Source organism: Cervus elaphus, chromosome 3 (assembly GCF_910594005.1).
Source record: "Cervus elaphus chromosome 3, mCerEla1.1, whole genome shotgun sequence".
In the NCBI taxonomy this organism is placed as follows: domain Eukaryota; kingdom Metazoa; phylum Chordata; class Mammalia; order Artiodactyla; family Cervidae; genus Cervus; species Cervus elaphus.
The window spans coordinates 12342581-12364147 of NC_057817.1; the positions used below are offsets into that span (position 1 = coordinate 12342581).

A 21567-nucleotide genomic window follows, 5' to 3' on the forward strand; every position below is an offset into this window, starting at 1 on the left:
TTGAATCTCAGTGAAGTTTAATAATTTTTGTATGTGTACACATTTCAAGTTATAGATATGAGACTCCAACAGTCTCACTTGCACCCTGCTTTTTGTACTCTGCCTCATTCTGAAAATCCCCAATACAAACGTTCCATTGAGATGTCACTGACAACTACCCACTTCTGTGTTTTATCACTCCAACAGACTCATTTTCTATATTCAAGTGAAACCTCTTCTGTTTTTATTCAGACTCACGTATTCCTTAAGTTTTCTCACCACGTATGCTGAACAACTTCATTGTATGCAAACCAAAAGAACATTTCTTTTGAGTGGCAATGAAAGTGAAAGTGAAGTTGCTCAGTGGAGTCCAACTCTTTGTGAACCCATGGACTGTAGCCCACCTGGCTTCCCCATCCATGGGATTCTCTAGGCAAGAATACTGGAGTGGGTTGCCGTTTTTTTCTCCAGGGGATCGTCCTGACCCAGGAATTGAACTCAGGCCCCCCAGATTGCAGGCAGACTCTTTACCGTCTGAGCCACCAGGGAATCCTAGTGGCAGAGATGGTGTCTTTTTTCCACATTTCTTTCCCTGATTACATAACATCCACAATTTTGTCCACCTTTTCTTCAAAGATCTATTTTTCAATAATAAATTGTGTTGGCAGCATTCTGTATTAAAGATTCATCTCTGTACTTAATTTAAACTGTTGTACCATAATAGGCTATATATAATGAAATTATATTAATGTAATGTGAAAAGTAAGAGTAATTTTCTGGACAATGTAGTCTGTGGCATTCCATGTATATGATTGTAATGCTGACCTTTCCCCACAAAGGCACAAACTCTCCTACATTTTCTTTAGCTTATAATAAGTTACTATTGTACCCTTATTACTTACAATGTTTTATTTGCTCCATTTAATCCTTAATATTACATACAGGCAAAATATTTAAATAAATTTGAGAATTACCTACTAGTGCTAACTATACTAACTTTATTTTAGTTGTAATATTTCATGAGGTAAACAACCCTTTAAATTTATATTTTTAAAGAACATCTATTCATTCTACTTACACTTTTGGAGAGCTTACTAAGTGCCAGGCATGATAGAATGCTCTGGGAATCACTGTTAAATAAAGTATAATGTCTCAGAATTTATGTTTATAACAGTATATTATAGAAACACTGAGTAAAGTGTAATTTTTCAGTGATTTTTTTTTCCTTAAAAAGTGAAACTTCAATCAATTACTTCCTATGTTCATTAAGACTGAAGACTGACCCACACTCAGACAGTTCAACCTTAATCTCGTTAGCACTTTGATTGCTTGATTTTTTTTGCCACATCTGCCAATATTTATTCCCATTCCAATTTCCATTTAGGGAGATTAACAAGAAACTCATTTATTAAGACTGATCTGAAACTATGCTTCCAATCCTGGCTCAATTCTCAGTTCTACTTGATGTCTACTATTTCAGGCTCAGCCATCTTCCTCTCTCTTGCATTTTCACTGTGTTCACTTTGCTTCTCAGAAGATAAAGCATTCTTCCTTCCAAGGCCAAGGCTGCGGTTCTTCCTCCACCCTCACCCTTCTTCACTTCCCTAGTTCTCTCTACCCTCTGTCGTTACATATGTACATGGTCAAAGGAAATACGTAGTTTCTTTCTTGTTTTGCAAAACCCTTTTTGCTTTAAAAAAGAGTAAAAGTTGAATGTTTAGGATATAGTAAAACAACAGTCATTGCTCTTTTCAGAATACCACACTAGTTCAGGAATGAGACTATTTATGAAAGTCTCTTAGAAGAACTATTTTTTTCTTCATGATCACCATCATCATAAGGTTCTACTGAATAAGTATATGAAATTACATAAATTATAATAGTATTATCTATATAAACAACCTCAGATATGCAGGTGATACCACTATAATGGCAGAAAGTGAAGAGGAACTAAAGAGTCTCTTGAGGAAGGTGAAAGCGGAGAGTAAAAAAGCTGACTTGAAACTTAACATTCAAAAAATGAAGAGCATGGCGTCCAGTCCTATCACGTCTAGGCAAATAGATGGGGGAAAAGTGGAAACAGTAATAGATTTCATTTTCTTGGGCTCCAAAATCACTGCAGATGGTGACTTCAACCACTAAATTAAAAGACGCTTGCTCCTTGGAAGAAAAGCTATGACAAACCTGGACAGTTTATTAAAAAGCAGAGACATTACTTTGCTGACAAAGATCCGTAGAGTCAAAGCTCTGGTTTTTCCAGTAGTCGTGTATGGATGTTCTTGAAAGTGAAAGTCACTCAGTTGTGTCTGACTCTGTGACACCAGTAGAGTTGGACCATAAAGTGCTGAGTGCTGAAGAATTGATGCTTTTGAACTGTGGTGCTCAAGAAGACTTGAGAGTTCCTTGGACTGCAAGGAGATCAAACCAGTCAATCCTGAAGGACATCAACCCTGAATGTTATTGGAAGGACTGGTGCTGAAGCTGAAGCTCCAATACTTTGGCCACCTGATGTGAAGAACTGATTCACTGGAAAAGACCCTGAAGCTGGGAAAGATTGAGGGCAAGAGGAGAAGTGGGCAACATAGGATGAGTGGTTGGATGGCATCACCAACTCAACGAACATGATGTTGAGTAAACTCTGGGGACACTGAAGGTCAGGGAAGCCTGGCGTGCTGCAGTTCATGAGGTTGCAGAGTCGGACACGACTCAGTGAATGAACAACAACAACACATAAACCCTTAACATCAAAGTATCTTCAGAGAAACAAACAATGTGCTATTATTATTTTTGGATAATTTTCCACAAGGCTACTCTTTATGAGTTTTGACGATAGAAATCTGGTGTTTTGCTCATTATCACTAAAGTCTGGCATAATGGGGATATAGAACAAGGTGTGTCAACTGATTTTACAAACTAATATAAAAGAATTAATTTTAGGTACTCTTCAATTTACACACAAATTCATTCATTCAGAAAACACATACCATCTATACGACAAGCATCAGGCTAGGTGTCAATAAACAAATATGAGTAGTTAAGTAAAATAAATTTTATGCTTTTCTGGAGTTCAGGGGATAATATTCAATGGCAGGGTGCGGGGGGGGGGGGGGGATGCCAGAGGGGGCTAAAAGGAAGCGTTAGTTTCCAAAATGTATTTACAAAATAAAGCAAAGACACACACAAAGAGGCAGGAGCATCTAAATTAGATTCAGAGGTGATATTCAAGGAGAGCTAATTAGGGAAAAGCTTTCAAACTGTATTTGCAAAGTAAACCAAGCACACACACTCCAAATGACAGTAATTCTGGGAAGTCAGTAGGTTCAAGGATTTCATGCCCAGCCCCACCCTTCTCCCCCATTCTCCTCATTCTCTGCCAAGGTCGTTTCATCCACTTCCAGTTTCCCCTACCCTGTAAACAGATGACTCCCACATTCATGTCCACTCTTCACACAGACCTCTCTCCTGAGAGCCAAGCCCATACTTCCAACTGTCTCCTCAGTCTGCCCAAAACCAAACTCAGTACATTGTTTTTCAAAGCTGCTCTTCCTCTAAATTTCTCTCTCCCTCAATAGAAACTTCGGAGGTAATCTTGCCTTCTACTGTCTTGTCTCCTATATTCATACGTTAATGAATTTTAAAAATCTATCTCCCAATGACTTTTCCCTCACCTTAACATCTCTTAGTTCATACCCTTGCCACCTCTAGTGTGTTTTGCAGACCCCACCTCTGGTTCCTGCTGCTGCTGTGGCCGCGGCTTATTGACCTCTTACTACACATGGAGCACTATGCTCCGTGCCTTAAATATTTTACCTTAAGAGCACCCTAATTAAAGTCCCTACTTCCAGTTTCCTTCCCCTTCAGTCAATACTTGACAGCTTAAAGTTATTGTAGCTAAGTATATAAGTAAAATATATCTGTGGACCTCATGCTGGGAATTTCCTATGGGGAAGTCATTCTAGATGAGGATACATCCTTTTCCGTTTGTAATTCAATTCAACACCTATTTACTAATTACAGTTTTGTGCTGCACAATCTCTTGGTGTTAGTGATTTAACAATGCAAGGAAAAAAAAAAAAAAAGAGGACACATGGGCCTGTCCTCACAGAACAGATAGCCTAGCCAACATCTATTGAGCAGAAACCTCTACAGATGGAAGAGATATGATCTCCTATGGGGAGCCCAGGAGCTATTCATTGTTTTCTACGGTTGGTCTCACTAATGTAAAGAGCATTCTTGTATAGACAAAGGTGTGTATTAAGTGAATATTTCCCCCCTTGATTTCTCTTTTATTTTTCAGCACAATTTGATTGGCAATTTGATTACTATAAAAACATATTTCTAACTAGAAGAAAACTGTCAATAAGGATTAAATGAGGAGATGTAACTAAACAAGAATCTCAAGTTTAAAAACTCAGTGAGTCTGTAATACAATGTTTTGAAGAAGTAGAGCTAAATTTCTATAAGTTTTTGAATTAATAGACCAACAGAGGATTAGAAATTACATACCTTGGAATAATTTTGCTGATGTATTTAATCATCAACAATTTCAGCAGAAGAACATAGAGGAAAGAGTATGGAATTTTGGGTTCTAAAACTCTGGATTCAGACAGAAACCATGTTACATATATCTCATATTATTAACAACTACTTAAGTACATTATTGAGCTTCAGTTTTTTCTATCTTTAAAGCAGGGAAATCATAATTCCTCTAGTTTTTTGTTTTGTTTTGTTTTGTTTTTTACTTTGGAAAGCCACTGAATAGTTTTTGCTGTCCCATCAACCAGCCAAGGCACAATCCAGTATTCCAACTAGATGGTAAATTGAAGCCTATCATTTCTCATTGAAAATCCTTGAATCCTAAGATCAAGTTCCTGAGGATCTGGACTTGACATTCAAACCTTCCTTTATATTTTTGAGTTTGGACATTGAATTTTAGCCATTTCCTGTCTCCAGCTTATGTTTTAGTTATATAAAAGTCTGCCTTTCCCACACACCAAGAAGGACATTTAAATTTGTCAGTCTACTTGCTTGAAAGGCTTCTTGTATTATCTCTACCATTTATAATCATAATCATGACTGCATATAATTGGGTGACAGAGAAAAAGTTCAGTTCTCTCATTGAGCTGGGGAAGTCTGCCTATATTACTCTATAACCCTAGAGCCAAAGGGTCTGTCTTATTTCTATTGGGCTCCTTTGCTTTCATTTGTTTTATTAAATACATAACATGTTCCAAGCATACTGATAGATATATTCAGTGCATTAAAAAAAATATCAACAGTAAGAAGTTAATATAATGTGCTTCAAATAATATAAGAGTAACAGTGGATTCCCAGGTATTAAAAAAAAAAAGATAGAATATGAAAAAATCTGTTTTCTTCCCCTGAAAAGCCAGAATTAACTCAACCTCATATGATCACAAAGATATGGTGCCCCACACTAATTATCAGTAATACCTTTTGAGTGAAATTCTTCATGCAATTGAGATTTCCAATTTGCCTATTAATCTCCTACATATTTCAAGTAATAGTATCTGCTAAATGAAAAATTACACATTAAACAATTTTAAAGTTCTTTTGATAATGTATGAAAAACCTAAATTACTAAGGAATTATAAATAGGTATAAAGAAAAAATCTCAAAAATGTTTTGTCTAGCTGTAAAATAAATCTATTACAAAAACAATGAAATTAAAACTTTTCTGAGAACCATAATGTAACTGTTATTTATTTTGAAGAACCCAATGGTGGTACTCAAAGGCTTAGTTTTAAATACATTTACCTTTAAATATCTTTAGCTATGTTTCTAATAATATATATGTCTCAACAAATGCTTACATAGCTTTGGCTGATTCATATCAATGTATGACAAAACCCACTGAAATGTTGTGAAGTAATTAGCCTCCAACTAATAAAAAAATTAAAAAAAAAAAAAAAAATTATAGTTTTTGTGTTGAATTTTCAAATTTTAATCATTTACTTTCCAATAAGCCCTGCTTATTATACAGGGATAATAAGTATATCCATTTGCTAGGGATGCAGATTAATAAAATATTCTCAGTGATTAAAACAAAGCATATTAAGTACTCCTGTAGTGATATAAACAGGCAAATGATCAAAGAAAATGTACTTAATACATCATGAATAAATCAGGTGAATGAGTGAAGGCTTCATGGGAGGTGGTATCTTAAATGAGTCTTTAAATAAAAACAACTTTGCAATAGACAGGTTCAGTGAAGAGGCAAAGAACAGAAGCATACAGATAATTTTTGGGGAAAGCAAGTCAAGAAAGCAGTATGTTGCATGAGCTCCAGATCAGGAAGAGCTTCTTTATAACAAACTAAAGAAATGAATTTTACTCTTTAAGGACAGGGGATATATAAAGTATTCTAAACATGGAAATGGCACATTAATATGTTTCCATGCTTTGTGACAAAGTGTCTTTCTCTTGTTTTCAGTGGGTACCAGAAGGCAACAGAGTCAAATACTTTCACACATTCTTGGCAATAAATGTTATTAATGCTAGGATTAAATGGCAAAGAAATACATCATAAGCAGAAATAATTGCTCTGTGGGTTCAATAGATCAAAACTGGTCCCATCAAAAATTAACTCCTTTGGTTTGAGGAAGTGGTTTGCACACCACTTTTGCTTTGTTTTTGAAAGGAGTATGCCATTTGTTACTTGCTGTGCCTGAAAGCTTGCATAGAGTTCCAATGAATAAAATAGGTAAATGTAGAATAAGGAAGCATTAAGAAGCTCAAAAGAATGTATATCTCCTCCCTACTGTCTCTAGCAACTACTGACAAGCACCCATGAAATCTTAGGATTCTGCAGACAGTGTGAAAACCTCTAGATAAAGATACTTAATTTCTAGGAGAAGATGGGATAGCTTGGTGGTCATCAGTACTTCTGGGAGAATTTACACATTATGTTATGATTAGTTTATCTAGATATTTAATAAAATATAGTAAATAGTTTTACTTGCAGAAATAGAGCTAAATATGAAATGATGTTAGGACATCATCTTTTATGGACATTAGAAAGAATTTACTGCATTCATATATATAATTTAATTTTGTTTTAAAGTAGGTTTCCCATTTGTACCTATTTGAGGACCATAAACTGACAGCTTTAATCCATTCAAATATTATAATTAATTTTAATTTTTGTCAATCAAAAATCATTCTAGACAACTATTCTCTAGAACTTGAATTTTTGGAGGCAAGTTACTAAATATATAGTGCAAATTGGGTGTTGGCATCATTTAAGGTGCAGGGACCTCTGAATGAAAATTGCAGATTCAAGTATTTTCATAGTATATAGAAGTGAGATCTCACTTATAAGGAAATTAATTTAAATTAAGTGTTAGTCTATACAAGATAGTATTTGCACTTGTGAATAGAAGTATAAACGTATTTGGCTAAATTGAAATGCAATGAAAAATATAGGCTTGTAATTAGAATATTCTTCAGCTTCTTATTTGTCGTCTTTTTACCTTAAACAGTTCAGGTCAAATATGTTCTAAATCTTACTTTTAAAATTTGATATTGTACAATTTCAACAAAAAATGATAGGATAGTTTAAACATTTGATGAGAAGATGGAACTGAAACTGAGTATTATTCATGCTAAGCTATCCTAAATGTTTTTGCATATGTTAACTCTTGGGCTAGAATAATTTTAAGAAGGTAAGCATTAAAATCTCAATTCCTTGATGTAGAATCATTTCAGAAACACATTTATGCCATTCCATAATGAAAACCATTTTCAAAAATTTAACTAATCATTTCCACAAGATACACTTTTGACAAACGGCCTGTTATTTTACAGCATCTCATTTCTCATGACAGTACTACAATCGAAGAAAGCACATCACCTTAAAATAGGCTAATGTATATATAAATAAGAAAGATACTCATGTATAATTCAGTCCCTTGAAGATAAAAGCAGAGTTAACTTTTATAAGCTGGTATATTTATGCTTTAAAAACCATCCTTCTCTTCCACCAAAAGCAAAAACAAACAATAGCAACAAAAAGTTAAACACACAGTGCCTGTTACCACAAATGTCAGGATCAAATACCTTTTTGTGATTTTAAAAATGTAGCAAAATAGAGCTCATATTTGTCAACATTTCTATTTTATCTGAAATCTTGGTGCTTTTTACATGAATTGTTATAACACTAGCAAAAAAAAGAAATGAGTGGTTAAAAATCATTCCAGTGTGTTTCCAAAGAAAATCACCTGTCAGGAAATCTGTCAGCAAGACCTGCTGAAAGAATTGTAAAAAGCCTGTCATGACTGAGCATATGGAATTTACTGACCCTTAAACTTTAAGAGACTGAAGCAGAATACCCAATGTCAAAAACTACCCCTAAGAGGCAGCTACAGGATATTGTAAGGAGTGTTTATATCTCAGTGTACAGAGAAGAAAAAAGTAATAATTCTGTACAAGAGCCCCAGGGCAGTTGCATTTTGAATCACTGCCACAATAAGCTGATCGCTACTGGGAAGCAAAAATATTCTGTAACAGCACAGACTTGCACTATCAGTAGACATCAGTGTAAAGCAGGAGAGGCAACAGGATTAAAAATAGAAGTATAAGAAGGAGGAGAGAGAGAGAGTAATTATATCTGCTGCTATTGTGCGCAAAGGCAAGAGATTTTGATAAATCATATGTGCATTTATTCAGAGCTCCTTTTTAGAAGACATAGTACCTCTACTATATTAATTCTCTAGGTCTTTGCATTTGTTTTTTAGTACATTATAACTCTATAGCTAAAATAATTAAATGCTAGGCTGTTCATATTCCCATAGTGTAAAATATACAGAGATGAGTTTCATTCCCCCTTTTAACCTAATGATGATATGATTGAACTACAAAGTAAACCTTAGTACTGGAAAATGCAATTTGAGGATAAAAATGAGGTAGAATATGATTTACTTTAGACTTAACCATTTTCTAGACTGATGACTGATTTATTCAAAGGCAACTGAAAGTCCGTAACAGCTTTGTAGCACACATTTACATTTATATTGCAAATCATTTTGACTTTTTGATAACACAGAAAATCTTCCATCTTAATGAGTTTCTACTTTACCTGAAATTGAAAAAGCATAAACATGACACTTAAGCTACTGTATTATTGATTAATTGTGTATTGCACTCATAAAAGTAAATAACAAGAGTCATGTTAAGCTATGTATATGAAATACAAAATTTTTCTAAGCCCACAGAACATAGTTTGCAAAGTTCCATAAAATGTCTTTTAATTCTATCTTCTCTGTAATATATCAGGGAAGTAACTTAATAACTTTTACCATATTATATCTATAAAGAACAATTTCAGGAGATTATCTCATAAACCCTGTAAATATGATAATGTAGCAGATTTAAAAATCCTTGTGAAAATTAGTTCACTATTATTTTGCTTGAATTCACAGAGAATCGTAATGCTATCTCATTTCCATATCAAAAAACCTGGATTAAAAGGACATGCACATTTTCTACATCTTACATCCTCTTTAATACTTTCACACTTTGCAGTTTTCCTTCCCTTATTTTTCTCTTTATTAAAAGTTGGACTATGTATTAACTCCCTAGGTAGTGAAGCCATTCAAAGCACACTTACTTGAAAAGTATAAAACCGGGTCCCATTAGGAGGATGCACTTTAGGGGAGCCAGAAACGGTGTTCATATCCGAGAAGATCATTTCTGATCAGAGAGACAATATAATCCACAAGGAGCTACAGATGCAGAGCAGAGAGCTTAGCGTACAGATAAATCCGTGCATGCATTGAGGGAGGCTAGAGTGTAAAATGAAACCTGCCCCATCCTTCTTAGATACACAGTGAGAGCATTTTGAATCTTTCTCCTACGTTTGAAATCTAAGCTGAAAGGTCATCAGCTACTGACCTTTTGAGCAGCTAGTTCTTTAGAACATACAGTGTTTAAAAAAAAAAAAAAATTAAAACACCGAAGGGAAAAAGCAAGAAGCAGCAAATAAATGGAGCTTGTGCAGAATCTGGCAGTGCTGTGGACCTGCCCATCTGTTCTCAGTGATAATCACCTCCCTCCACCACAGTCTAGCAGAGTGATTATGCTAAATATCCTGGTTAACCAATAACATACAGTTTCAATTCAGGGAAACACGCACGGTGTAATTCTGAGGACCTCTCCTGACTAACCTGAAGCGTGTTTCCTACACCATTTAAAGATATATCTAGTAACAAAGCAGAGTTTCATCATGATTATTTCTGTACCTTTCTAAATCTCTGTTATTCCCAGTATTTTCAACATGATTCTAAATTTTAAAGCCTTTTAAAAAAACAGTTCTTTTTAAAATGTATAGATAAAATCATATTGTAGCTGGCTAAGACTTTCTGGGGCAAGGCATATAATTCAGTAACACTATATAATCTAGGCATATTATCAAATAAAATGTATCAATTATTTTTAATTTTCTGCTCTTAAATAACACCATGAATATGAATGTATCATTGCTTTCTTATTTCCCTCACCTTAATTCAAAAAATGATTTCACAATAAATACAAAGTACCATACATTTATTCTAAATAATTACAACTCTATCTCATATGCAGAAAATAAATAAAACATACTTTAGATACATGAAAATTTTGACCCAAACTCTCAAAATATTGATTATAAATATTTAGACTGTATTGTGATGCATGTCCATTTTTCTATGTCTTTTCACACAAATTATTCAGTCTGTTTAAAGGATCATATTCAGATGACTTTACACTTTTCAGAGGTAAAAATAAATGTTCCATTTACACATGGTTCAAAGGTGGAGACTTCAGGAAGACGGAGATTAAAATGAACCAAAAAAGGTGTCTTTGGGAACGTATCTAAGATGACATAGTTATTCACAACCAACAAACAGGAACTAACTGTTCTGAACTTGAAGACTATAAAAGTAATATGTTGGTGATGAGCTCTTAAAACTTAAATTACTATTCCTTTTTACTTTTAAATTTCTAGTTATGATTCAAATTCATAATATCAAAGAGTAGAAAGTAGAAAGAAATTCTCAATTCCTGGAATTCCTATATTCTGGCAACTTATGTACGTAGTAGTACCAAGCTACTAAACAAATCAGAAGATAATGTGCTAAATTAATGCTTAATTATTAGGGGGATAATTTTAGATTTACAGAAAAGTTGCAAAGGTAATACAAAGAGTTTTCATGTATCCTTCACCCAATTTCTTTAATTGTTAACATCTTACATTACTATATCTTTTTAAACCAAAAAACCAATACAGTACATTCTATTAATGAAACTTTAGACGGTGCTTGGATTTCACTAGTCTTTCCATTAGTGCCGGGTACCACAGTTATTTGGTTTCTTTGCTTTTTTCCGTAGTTTCCTCTGGTCTATGACAGCTTCTAAGCTTTTCCATATTCTTCACAATCTTGAAGACTATAAAGAGTTTCTGGTCAAGTATCATGTAGGGTATCTCCCAATGTTTGGTCTGATGTTTTCCTCAAGATTAGACTAGGTTTATGGGTTTGGGAGAAGAATACTACCGGGGTGAAGTGTCTGTCTCATCCCATCATATTAATATTATTGTGAAGCGACCTCACCACATCATATTAGGCATGAATGACATCCGCATTTTACTAGCGGTGTTAACTTTGGTCCTTTGGTTAAAGGAGTATTTGTCAGGTTTTTCAACTATAAAATTACTCTTTCTGTTTCCATACTCTACTCTTTGGAACTTGTTCACTCTATTTTTTGGAAGTTGCACACTCTCCAAGAAGAAATAGGGAGAGGTGAAATTAAGCTTTACCTTCCTGAGGGGAGAGTATGTACATATATTATACTGAATTCTTCTGTACAGAAGCCTTGCATCTCTCCTTCGATTATTTTTTCAATCATTTATTTATGCAGGCATGAACTCAGGTATATTTATTTCATACTTTGGATTATAATACAATCTATTTGATGCTTAAATTGTCCTAGCATTGGTCACTGGGAAACCCTTCAGGTTGGATCCTGTTTCCCTTTGATATGTTCCCATCTTTTTTTTTTTTTTTTTTTTTTTAGCAGAAATGCTTATGTTTTTTTTTATGTTTTTTTTTCTGGTGTAAATATTATTTGCTAAGATTACTTTTAGTCTCCTTAACTATAACTCTAATTACTACTGTAAGTTTCCTTGAAAAGTCTTGTTTTCCTTTTCCATTTCTATGTTAAGTAGCCGTATTACTTCATTCCTCAAATTAACTGCTTTTCCCCTTCTGATTTCTTAGCCCACATGGGATTTGTTCCATTGATGCTCAAATAACTATACACACATACTAGTTGTGGTAATCAGTGATGTGTGTGTGTATATATATATATATATTGGTTCTTCCCTTTTAAAGATAAATGTTGGGATCATATTTACTCTTAAGCATGGGTTCATGTAACTCATGCTCCCCAAGAGTTCGGAGTGAAAAAATGTCTCAAAAGAGATAAAGGGAAGGATGCATGTGTGAAAGGCATGAGATGGCATAGAAGTAGAGTGATTGGGAAAATATGGCTGAAAATTTTGCAGGGCATAAGAAGTAACCCTGCTAGGTATTTTTTTTTCTTTCATATAGAAACATTTACTCAAGTGAAATTAGTAAAGAGACTTAGTCAACATCCTTTTCCTAAGAAATCCAGTGAAATTAGAACATACTTGTCTTCTAAAAATATAAGAAATGTAGAGACATATTCTCTTACTTATAGTTAATTAGTTTTCCAAATAGCTTTCCAGGATGATTGTGGCTTGTCAAGAAATTTCATACTTAGTTTGACTGCTTTTGAATTAAAATAAGACTATTTTTAAGTATTAACTTAAAAGTTTAAGAAGTACATTATTGTTCTGTAATATAAAATTTAATACACTGATGGTAGTAATCATCAGTTTCCAGGCAATATTCGCCACAGGATGGGTAAATATGTCTGTTTCAATTACTACACACAGATCACTCCCTTAAATCTCTCGAGATCTATCTTTCACAAAGATAAGTAAATTAACAATATTAACTCTAGACGGCTTAATGATCTCAAGTCTTGAATTTTCAGAAAAAAAAAACCTGAATATAAAAAAGGATAAATAAACTACACTTTTTTTTTAAATGAGTAAAATAGAAGTCTTCAAGCCAGACACTTGTTTTTGATAGACTTACAGAGATGATTCCCAGAAATCATATGATAAACCCTTCTGCCTCTGGGAATAATTACTCTTAAGTCTTCTGAAATATAGGTTATCAGTTTGGTTTTATAAAAAGTTCAAGAATAGTTTAAAACTACCATTTCATATCCTGTCATGAAAATTAAGCACAACATTTTTATATCCCTTCAACACATTTTTTCCCAACAAATAACATATCCTGCTTCAAGACAAGCAATTCCATATAAATTGTCTTTCATTCACTTATAGGCATTGGATAACACGCTCCAACATTTGCTAGAATAAGAACTTGCAGAGTTAAAGGAGTACACTGCAAAGGGCTGTTCATTTGATGTTAGTTTCCAATAAATGCTCAGGGGGAAATGCCATACTGGATGAAAAATAGGAGAGAGAGAGCAGAAGAAAGGAGTAAGAACGATGAGGAGGAGGTGGGGGAGGAAAGGAGAGATATCAATATAGTTTTCATCATAGCATTATAAGGTAACAAAGAATTTTGTAGCCAAGCATTCAGTTAGAAGTCATGCCATATGGAGTGAAATTTACAGCCCAGATGGGAAATACATCCTAGTGAATCCATATGGATGGCATATGGAAGAGAGTTAAGTATATATTGCTATCTATCTATCATGTATCTATCAAACATCTATTTATTTATCTAAATATATATTCATACTTATGCACCTCTATCCATATCTGTATTGTCTTTGTATCAGGATGAGCAAAGATGACCCTATACATGTAGCCAAAACTCTAAGGTTACTTCAGATCCTGCTTCTGAGTTTTCTATTTTCTGACACTCACAGCAGGTTGTTCATTCACTCTCTCATTCACTGATTCAACAAATGTTTATTGAAGAGAGATGATGTGCCAGATACCCATTATAGTTACGACAGAAATGAAAGACAGGCGAATTGAGGGGAAATACTCATTTAGTAGCATGTCAATGAGATGATCGATCCAACAGGTGTCATCAAGTCTAGCAATGAGAACTTGATTAAAGTATTTCAAAAAAAAAAAAAGTTTCTAATGTCTCAAGGACATTTTGCCAAGTTCAAGACTATTTTTTAGCTAATTAATCATTCATTTATTGAGGTTGTCCCAAATAAATCAAGACAATCCCTGGTATCCTTGAAGATTTGTGACCATGTGGACCAAGAAAAAGTAAATGGGCATATTGAAGTAAAATTTTACAATCTTCCATTTATAACAAAACAAATATATTAAATTTGGCTTTAATCCATATCTTGATAATAGTATGTTGCATTTTCTTACATTATCTCATAAAGCTTTATATATGTCTGTACATATATATGCATGTATATGTATATGTGAATTATATACACATATACATATATACATGTTTATGCACACATGTGCATATATGCATATAGACACACATATATGCAAGTATACTGTCTTCAAAAGTCAAATTAGAAATTTTAAATATTATCTTTTTATATTTTTTATTCTCTTTCACTTTAGTTTCTCCTTACCTGAACCACATTTTCCACAAATGTTTACCTGTATTATGATGATAGCCTATGAATCCTTTAATTCTTAAATTACAAATATTAATTGTCTGAAATTCAGGATTCAATTTTGTTTTGTCTTTTAATAAAGAAAAATATTAGTTGACTAGAACTCTAAATTTTACAAATCAGTAATTTCATTACATTACATTGTTTATGTTCTGAAATATATATCATCAATTTGATTTTATAAAAATTACATTAAAGTTTTATAACAGGATATTATTTCCTAATCTACCACTCTGGATATCAGATGCTCACATAGCTCAAGTTTTTATAATAATACTTGAAAAGATTTCAGAGCTCTGATTTTATACACATTAAAAACAGCTGAGAAGCTGTGGGTCCATTCTATGGCATGAAAATTCCATATATAGTATTATATGTTGAACTTGAAATTGGATACACCCCACATGCTCTACTATACAGTAAAGTTTTTGCACTAAATTTCACTTTTCCTTAAAAATTGGTAAAATTCTTATGCATTCGTGACCAAACAAATACTTTCATTCCGGACAAATTTGTATTTTCTTTTTCACTATCCACTTTCCATATATGTTCTCAGATACTATGCACTGAAATTACTGCATCAAGATTCAGAGCATTCTCAGTTGCTCATAAAGGATCTGAACTTTAGTCTTTTTTAATCAGCAAGTATAATTCCTTGTTAAAATTTGAGATAAAAGAATCTTCCTTAGTGTGCAAAAGTTGTGACATATATGGAACTTATCTTCTAGTCTGTCCCTGACAAGAACCAGCACCATGCATGCCATAGAGTTATTGTTTAGTCACCAAGTCGTATCCGACTCTTTGTGACCCCATGGACTGTAGCCTGCCAGGCTCCTCTGTTCATAGGATTTCCCTGGCAAGAATACTGGAGTGGGTTGTCATTTCCTTCTCCAGGTGACCTTCCCAACCCAGAGATCAAACCCATGTGTCCTGCATTGGCAGCTGGATTCTTTACCACCAATGAGCCACCTGGGAAGCCCATGCCACAGAATAGGTATCCAGTAAATACTTGGGTAATGACTGAAACATTCTCCTTTGACTGCTTTGCTTCTCTCTTTTCATAGATTACATTTTAATATTATCTCATTTTGACCTGCTGACTAGTTTGGACCAGTAAAAAATCTATTTTCTCAGTGTCAGATTCTTACAGCTAATATGTGGTAGATTTAATGTTCCAACTTTGGACTGAGTGCACTGTTTGGTATATAATAGGCAAGTCTTTGCTGAATGAATGAACAGAAATAAAAATGAACAAATATAGATATTCTATCAACTTATATTGTTTTTATTAAATAATGCTGTATAATGGTTTAGAAAATACATTTAAAAATATATGTTGAGACACCTCATTTTGTACACTTATGTGAATGCACTCACCCAAGTGTATACATAGATAAATTCATCTCCATGCACACATCCACAGAGCTTTGAGAGAAATATCATATTAAAGAAAATAAACATATACTCCAAGCAAAAAAGACAGATATTCTAATGCTTTTTTTGCAGTTCACTTTACACTAAACATCTTGATTATATCATCCCAGAAGCAACAGATTTGACAGATAGGATTAGAGAAATCATGATGGTAACCAATTCTATGCAAAGACCTTTAGGATAGCATTACCATGGTTAGCTTGGATAATAAGATGATTAAAAAAAAACATTAATTTATATGGATGCACATGCCATTCATAATCCCATGTTAAATTAGAAAGACTGCAAGATTACAGGAACAAGGGAATTATTATGCAAAACTGTGGAGTAGACTATCCAAACTTTAGAATATCTTATTTCTAACTCTTTAAATTCTCTACTGCCACAGTTGCCATGGTAGAAAATACATTATTTTCTTCTTAATTTTACTTTATCCAAGAATTTTTCTTGAAAGCTAAAGCCAATTATTGTCCTGTTTTATTTTCTTTTAAGAGCAAGAACATGGCTCAATAGTTACCATTTATCTAATGATATTATATGTTAGTCATAGTGTTCCCTTTTTCAAAACCTGTTAAAGGAGGTATTTTATTTCTCAGTTATATATAAGGAATCTGAATCTTAGAAAAATTATAACTTGTCTAGGGTCACACAGCAGGTAAGTGAGAAAGTCGCTTACTTTCAGGTTTATCTGATAGCAAAACCACACTATAACTCAAAATTACATGTTGGCATGCTTATCCACCACTGACTTTAATTCAGTATTGAAATATAAAAAAAGGAAAAAAAAAACCTGATTGATTGAATGATTGATTTCATACATCTAAGAATCTTTAGGTGATGGGCTATCTGATGAACTATTTATTTTAATGTTATTAAAGTGCACAGATTTTCCTAACGGATCAGTTGTGGGTTATGAAAGAAAAGAATCTACAACTTCAAGTCTTTTGACCTGAGCAATTTCTCAAGTGTTTGGTCTGATCCACGGAAGGACCTTCCCTGATGGTTCAGATGGTAAAGAATCTGCCTGCAACACACGAGACACAGGTTCGAATCCTTGATTGGGAAGATACTTGGAGAAAGGAATAGCTACCCATTTCAGTATTCTTGCCTGGAGAACCCCATGGACAGAGAAGCCTGGCAGGCTACAGTCCATGTGGCTGCAAAGACCTGGACAACTGAGCAACTAGCACTTTCATTGCGGGTTGTGTTGTGTTTGTTTGTTTGTTTGTTTGATTTTTTGGTCTCATCCATGGAAGAATGAAATAGCTACCAACCGAGATGAAGACTGCCAGAGAAGCAGGTTTGGGGACAATTCAGTTGTTCAGTTTTGCACATGGTGAGTTTGAGGTTTCTACTAGTTATCTAAATAGAGATTTACAAAGGCAGCTGAATATACAGATCTGAACACCAAACAAGCACACAGACTAAAACCAAGAGACGGGAATGAATGCAATTAGAAGAGAAAAGAGGTCAGAGCCGAAGCCCAAGTGCACTCTATCTATAAGCATATTGGTAGATCAGCAAAGGAGAATGAGCAGAAATAATCAGCAAAGCAGAGGGAAGACCAAAATGATGTGCCTGAAACACTGCTGATCAACATGAATCCAAGAAGTAAAAGTGATCATCTGTATCAGATGCTGAGATCAAGTAAGATGAAGACTGGCTCTTGGAGTTATTAATAACAAAGCAGAGGTTGGCCTCAGTGGAGGGTTGGGAGAAACGCTGATTAAAGTAAGCTTAAGATAAAATGGGAGGAGAGAAATTGGAAACTGCAGCAATTTAAAACATATTGCTGCAAAGGGAATTAAAGAAATGGCACATTGGCTGGCAAAGGAAGGAGAGAAATAAGAACACATTTTGCTGAGGGAAAGGCTCTAGGAAGAAGATGAAAAACTGATGATGTAGAATGAAAAGAGGCAAATTTCTGCAGTAGATGAGAGGAGATAGAATCTATTAGAAAAGAGACTAGCTTTAGAGAGGAAGAGGACCCCATCTTTGATAACGCATGGAAGGCAGAGCACTGAATACCTATTCTGGTAACTGTGGTGGTGGGAGGTGGTGCAAGTCTTTGAGGACTTAAGAAGAAAGGTTATCAGCTCAGAGTAGGTTGGGGAAGGGTCCTACGAATGTTGGAGATGTGACAGAATGGTATAAATTAATTGTGTAGGAGAGAGAGAATATTAAGATACATCCATATTAAAGAACATAGATTAGATATGTGAGCAAATTAGTTGACTTTACTTCTTTAAATTAAAGGCTTTGGCAATAGATGAGTGGGCTGGGAGAAGCTACAAAGTTTTCCGCTTGGCAAAAAGCAGTTTAGAATGGATGCTCACTGGAGGCAGGAAGTTCGAGAGTTTGATAAAGGGAGGGAAGAATAAAACAAGCCATGATTCCAGTTAATTCTCTCAGACTGGCTTACCCAGGAAATCAGTTCTGCTTCAAAGAGTGCAAGTTAGGCCAGAAGCATTATTATAACGGTGTCCCTGCCGCATGGGGTGGGTGGGGGGTGCTTCCCTGGGGGCTCAGCAGGAAAGAATCTGTGTGCAATGCAGGAAAGTGAAAGTGAAAGGAAGTGAAGTCACTCAGTCGTGTCTGACTCTTTGAGACCCTGTGGACTGTAGCCCACCAGGCTCCTCTGTCCATGGGATTCTCCAGACAAGAGTACTGGAGTGGGTTGCCATATACTTCTCCAGGGTATGTTCCAAACCCAGGTCTCCCGCATCGCAAGCAGACGCTTCAACCTCTGAGCCATCAGGGAGGTGTGGGTTAATCCCTGGATTGGGAAGACCCCCTGGAGAAGGAAATGAGGACTCATGCTGGTATTCTTGCCTAGAGAGTCCCAAGGACAGAGGAGCCTGGCTGGAGTCCAGGCTTCGTGACTCTCTGGGTCAAAAAGAGTCAGACACAACTTAGCGATGGAGCACATATGCACACAGGGATGCACAATGCCTCATAAACTAGAAGGTATTTCCCAGAACAAACATTCCTCATTCTTTCATTCTGTATTCTAATTTGTTGTTGTTCGCTCACTAAGTCGTGTCCAACTCTTTGTGACCCCCATGTACTATAGCACGCAAGGCTTCCCTGTCCTTCACTATCTCCCTGAGTTTGCTCAAACTCATGTCCATTGACAGCAAAGCCATCCAACCATCTTGTCCTCTGTTGCCACTTTCTCCTCCTGCCCTCGATCTTTCCCAGCTTCAGGGTATTTTCCAATGAGTTGGCTCTTCGCATCAGGTAGCCAGAGCAGTGGAGCTTCAGCTTCAGCATGAGTCCTTTCAACGAATATTCAGGGTTCATTTCTTTAGGATGGTCTGGTTGGATCTCCTTGCAGTCCAAGGGACTCTCAAGAGTCTGTTCCAACACCACAGTACAAAAGCATCAATTCTTCAGGGCTCAGCCTTCTTTATGGTCCAACTCTCACATCCATAGATGACTACTGGAAAAAACACAGCTTTGACTATATGGACTTCTGTTGGCAAAGTAATGTCTCTACTTTTTTAATACATTGTCTAGGTTTGTCATAGCTTTTCTTCTCAGGAGCAGGCATCTTTTAATTTCATGGCTGCAGTCACCATCTGCAGTGATTTCAGAGAACAAGAAAATGAAATCTGTCACTATTTCTACTTTTCCCCCCTTCTATTTGCCATGAGGTGATGGAACCAGATGCCATGATCTTCGTTTCTGGAATGTTGAGCTTTAACCCAGCTTTTTCACTCTCCTCTTTCATCTTCATCATGAGACTCCTTAGCTCCTCTTCGCTTTCTGCCATTAAAGTGGTATCATTTGCATATCTGAGGTTATTGATATTTCTCCTGGCAATCTTGATTCCAGCTTGTGCTTCATCCAGCCCAAATAATTCACATGATGTACTCTGCATGTAAGTTAAATAAGCAGGGTGACAATATACAGCCTTGATGTACTCCTTTCCCCATTTTGAACCAGTCTGTTGTTCCATGTCTGGTTCTAACTGTTGCTTCTTGACCTGCATACAGGTTTCTCAGGAGGCAGTAAGGTGGTCTGGTATTCCCAACTCTTTAAGAACATTCCACAGTTCGTTATGATTCACTATATTTTTTCCTGGACATCCTAAAAATAGGAATCATCTGACCCAGTTTTCTCCTAATTTATCAGTTAATTTTCATTTCTATTCTCTCCATACCTAACCAGGAATCCATGATCTATTACATCTTCCATTCTCTTGCTGATATGGTCATCCTATTTCCCTAATATATTTTTATTTGATTCATTCAGTAAATAATTTTTTAATCCAATTGTCCATTTTATCTGCTACAACCTGAGTGAATATGTTCTATTGGAGTACATCACACAACTGATGCATTTTCAAGCTGGCCATTCTCCACCTCAACAGTGCTCCCTAAGCTATCTGCCCTTCCTTATCTCCCACTTGTCCCTTTTCACAGCACTTCCCCAAACTTTTTAATCTGTGTAAGGCCTTTCTCCACTGCTTGCTCACTCACTCTTCACAAATTTACAGCAGTTTTATACTGAAATCCCTTTCTTTGTACTCTTACCTATATTTTCACCCATGCTTATCTTTGTGTCTCATCTCATCTCAAAGTCTGAGACTGATCCTTCTACTCGATTTTGTCACAAGGAGAAAGAGAAGCTTCCTGGCAATTTCAGGTCTACAAGGGGATCTTCCTAAGCATCATTCTTTTATGGTATCTTTTATCCATATCTCTTTCATGGATTTTCCTTGATTGGCCCTGTAAAGCATCCAATTATTCATTGGCCTCCAAACTTGACTTGCTATAGACTGTCTCCAAACATTATTTAAAGTTTCAGATGGTTAGAGATACAAAAGGCCCTAGCAACCAACTAGCACAGTAGAATCTTCCAACATTAGAATTCTCTAGGGTGCTTTTAAAAGTACTAATATTTAAGCTTTACTTCTGGCTCTCTTGGTTTAATTAGTTTAAGGATGCCAAATTAGTATTTTTCTAAAGCTCCCCTGGTGTTTTTCAAAGTGCAGTCAACATTAAGGGATCACTGACATAGTGCAATTCTTTTATTTTGCAGTCAAACTGAACCTAAGAGAGATAAAAATGTCCTGCTCTTCTTGGTCATACCATGAATCATTCTGAGCTAACTAGGGCAGAGCATCTCAACTAGCATGCTGCAAATAGGTTACAAGTATGCTGCAACACCACTCTCTCAGCTTCAGAGTGACTCCTCAAAGTCTCGACTTCCGAGGCTCCTGAGGTTGCTCTGTTCTAGGCTTGAGCATCCTCCCCTGCCTACATTAATATGACAGGGAAATACCATGATTTTCTCTTTGTGTCATTATGTGAACAAGCTTGAGAAACACTGATCTAGTATACCTTTATCCTCAAAATTTGCTGACTGATATTTCCTGTCTGAGAAGATTGTCTTTCACCTTGTTCTCTATTAAATCCCATTTTTTTA

The 21567-nt window shown here is 35.3% G+C and overlaps 1 protein-coding gene across 13 annotated transcripts in view; it reads right to left on the reverse strand.

Moving 5' to 3' along the window:
- The window catches only part of PPFIA2 (PTPRF interacting protein alpha 2), a 484065-nt gene that overhangs the window by 325239 nt on the left and 137259 nt on the right, over window positions 1-21567 (reverse strand). For 5 of the 13 annotated variants that reach the window (XM_043880504.1, XM_043880510.1, XM_043880487.1 and 2 more), the window contains exon 1: window positions 9608-10053. The exons of the other annotated variants lie outside the window; for them this stretch is intronic. In XM_043880504.1, coding sequence (XP_043736439.1) covers window positions 9608-9688 — 81 coding nt within the window. In that variant the 5' untranslated portion in view covers window positions 9689-10053. Of the gene's footprint in view, window positions 1-9607; window positions 10054-21567 lie in introns of those variants that run through there. 13 annotated transcript variants of the gene reach the window in all.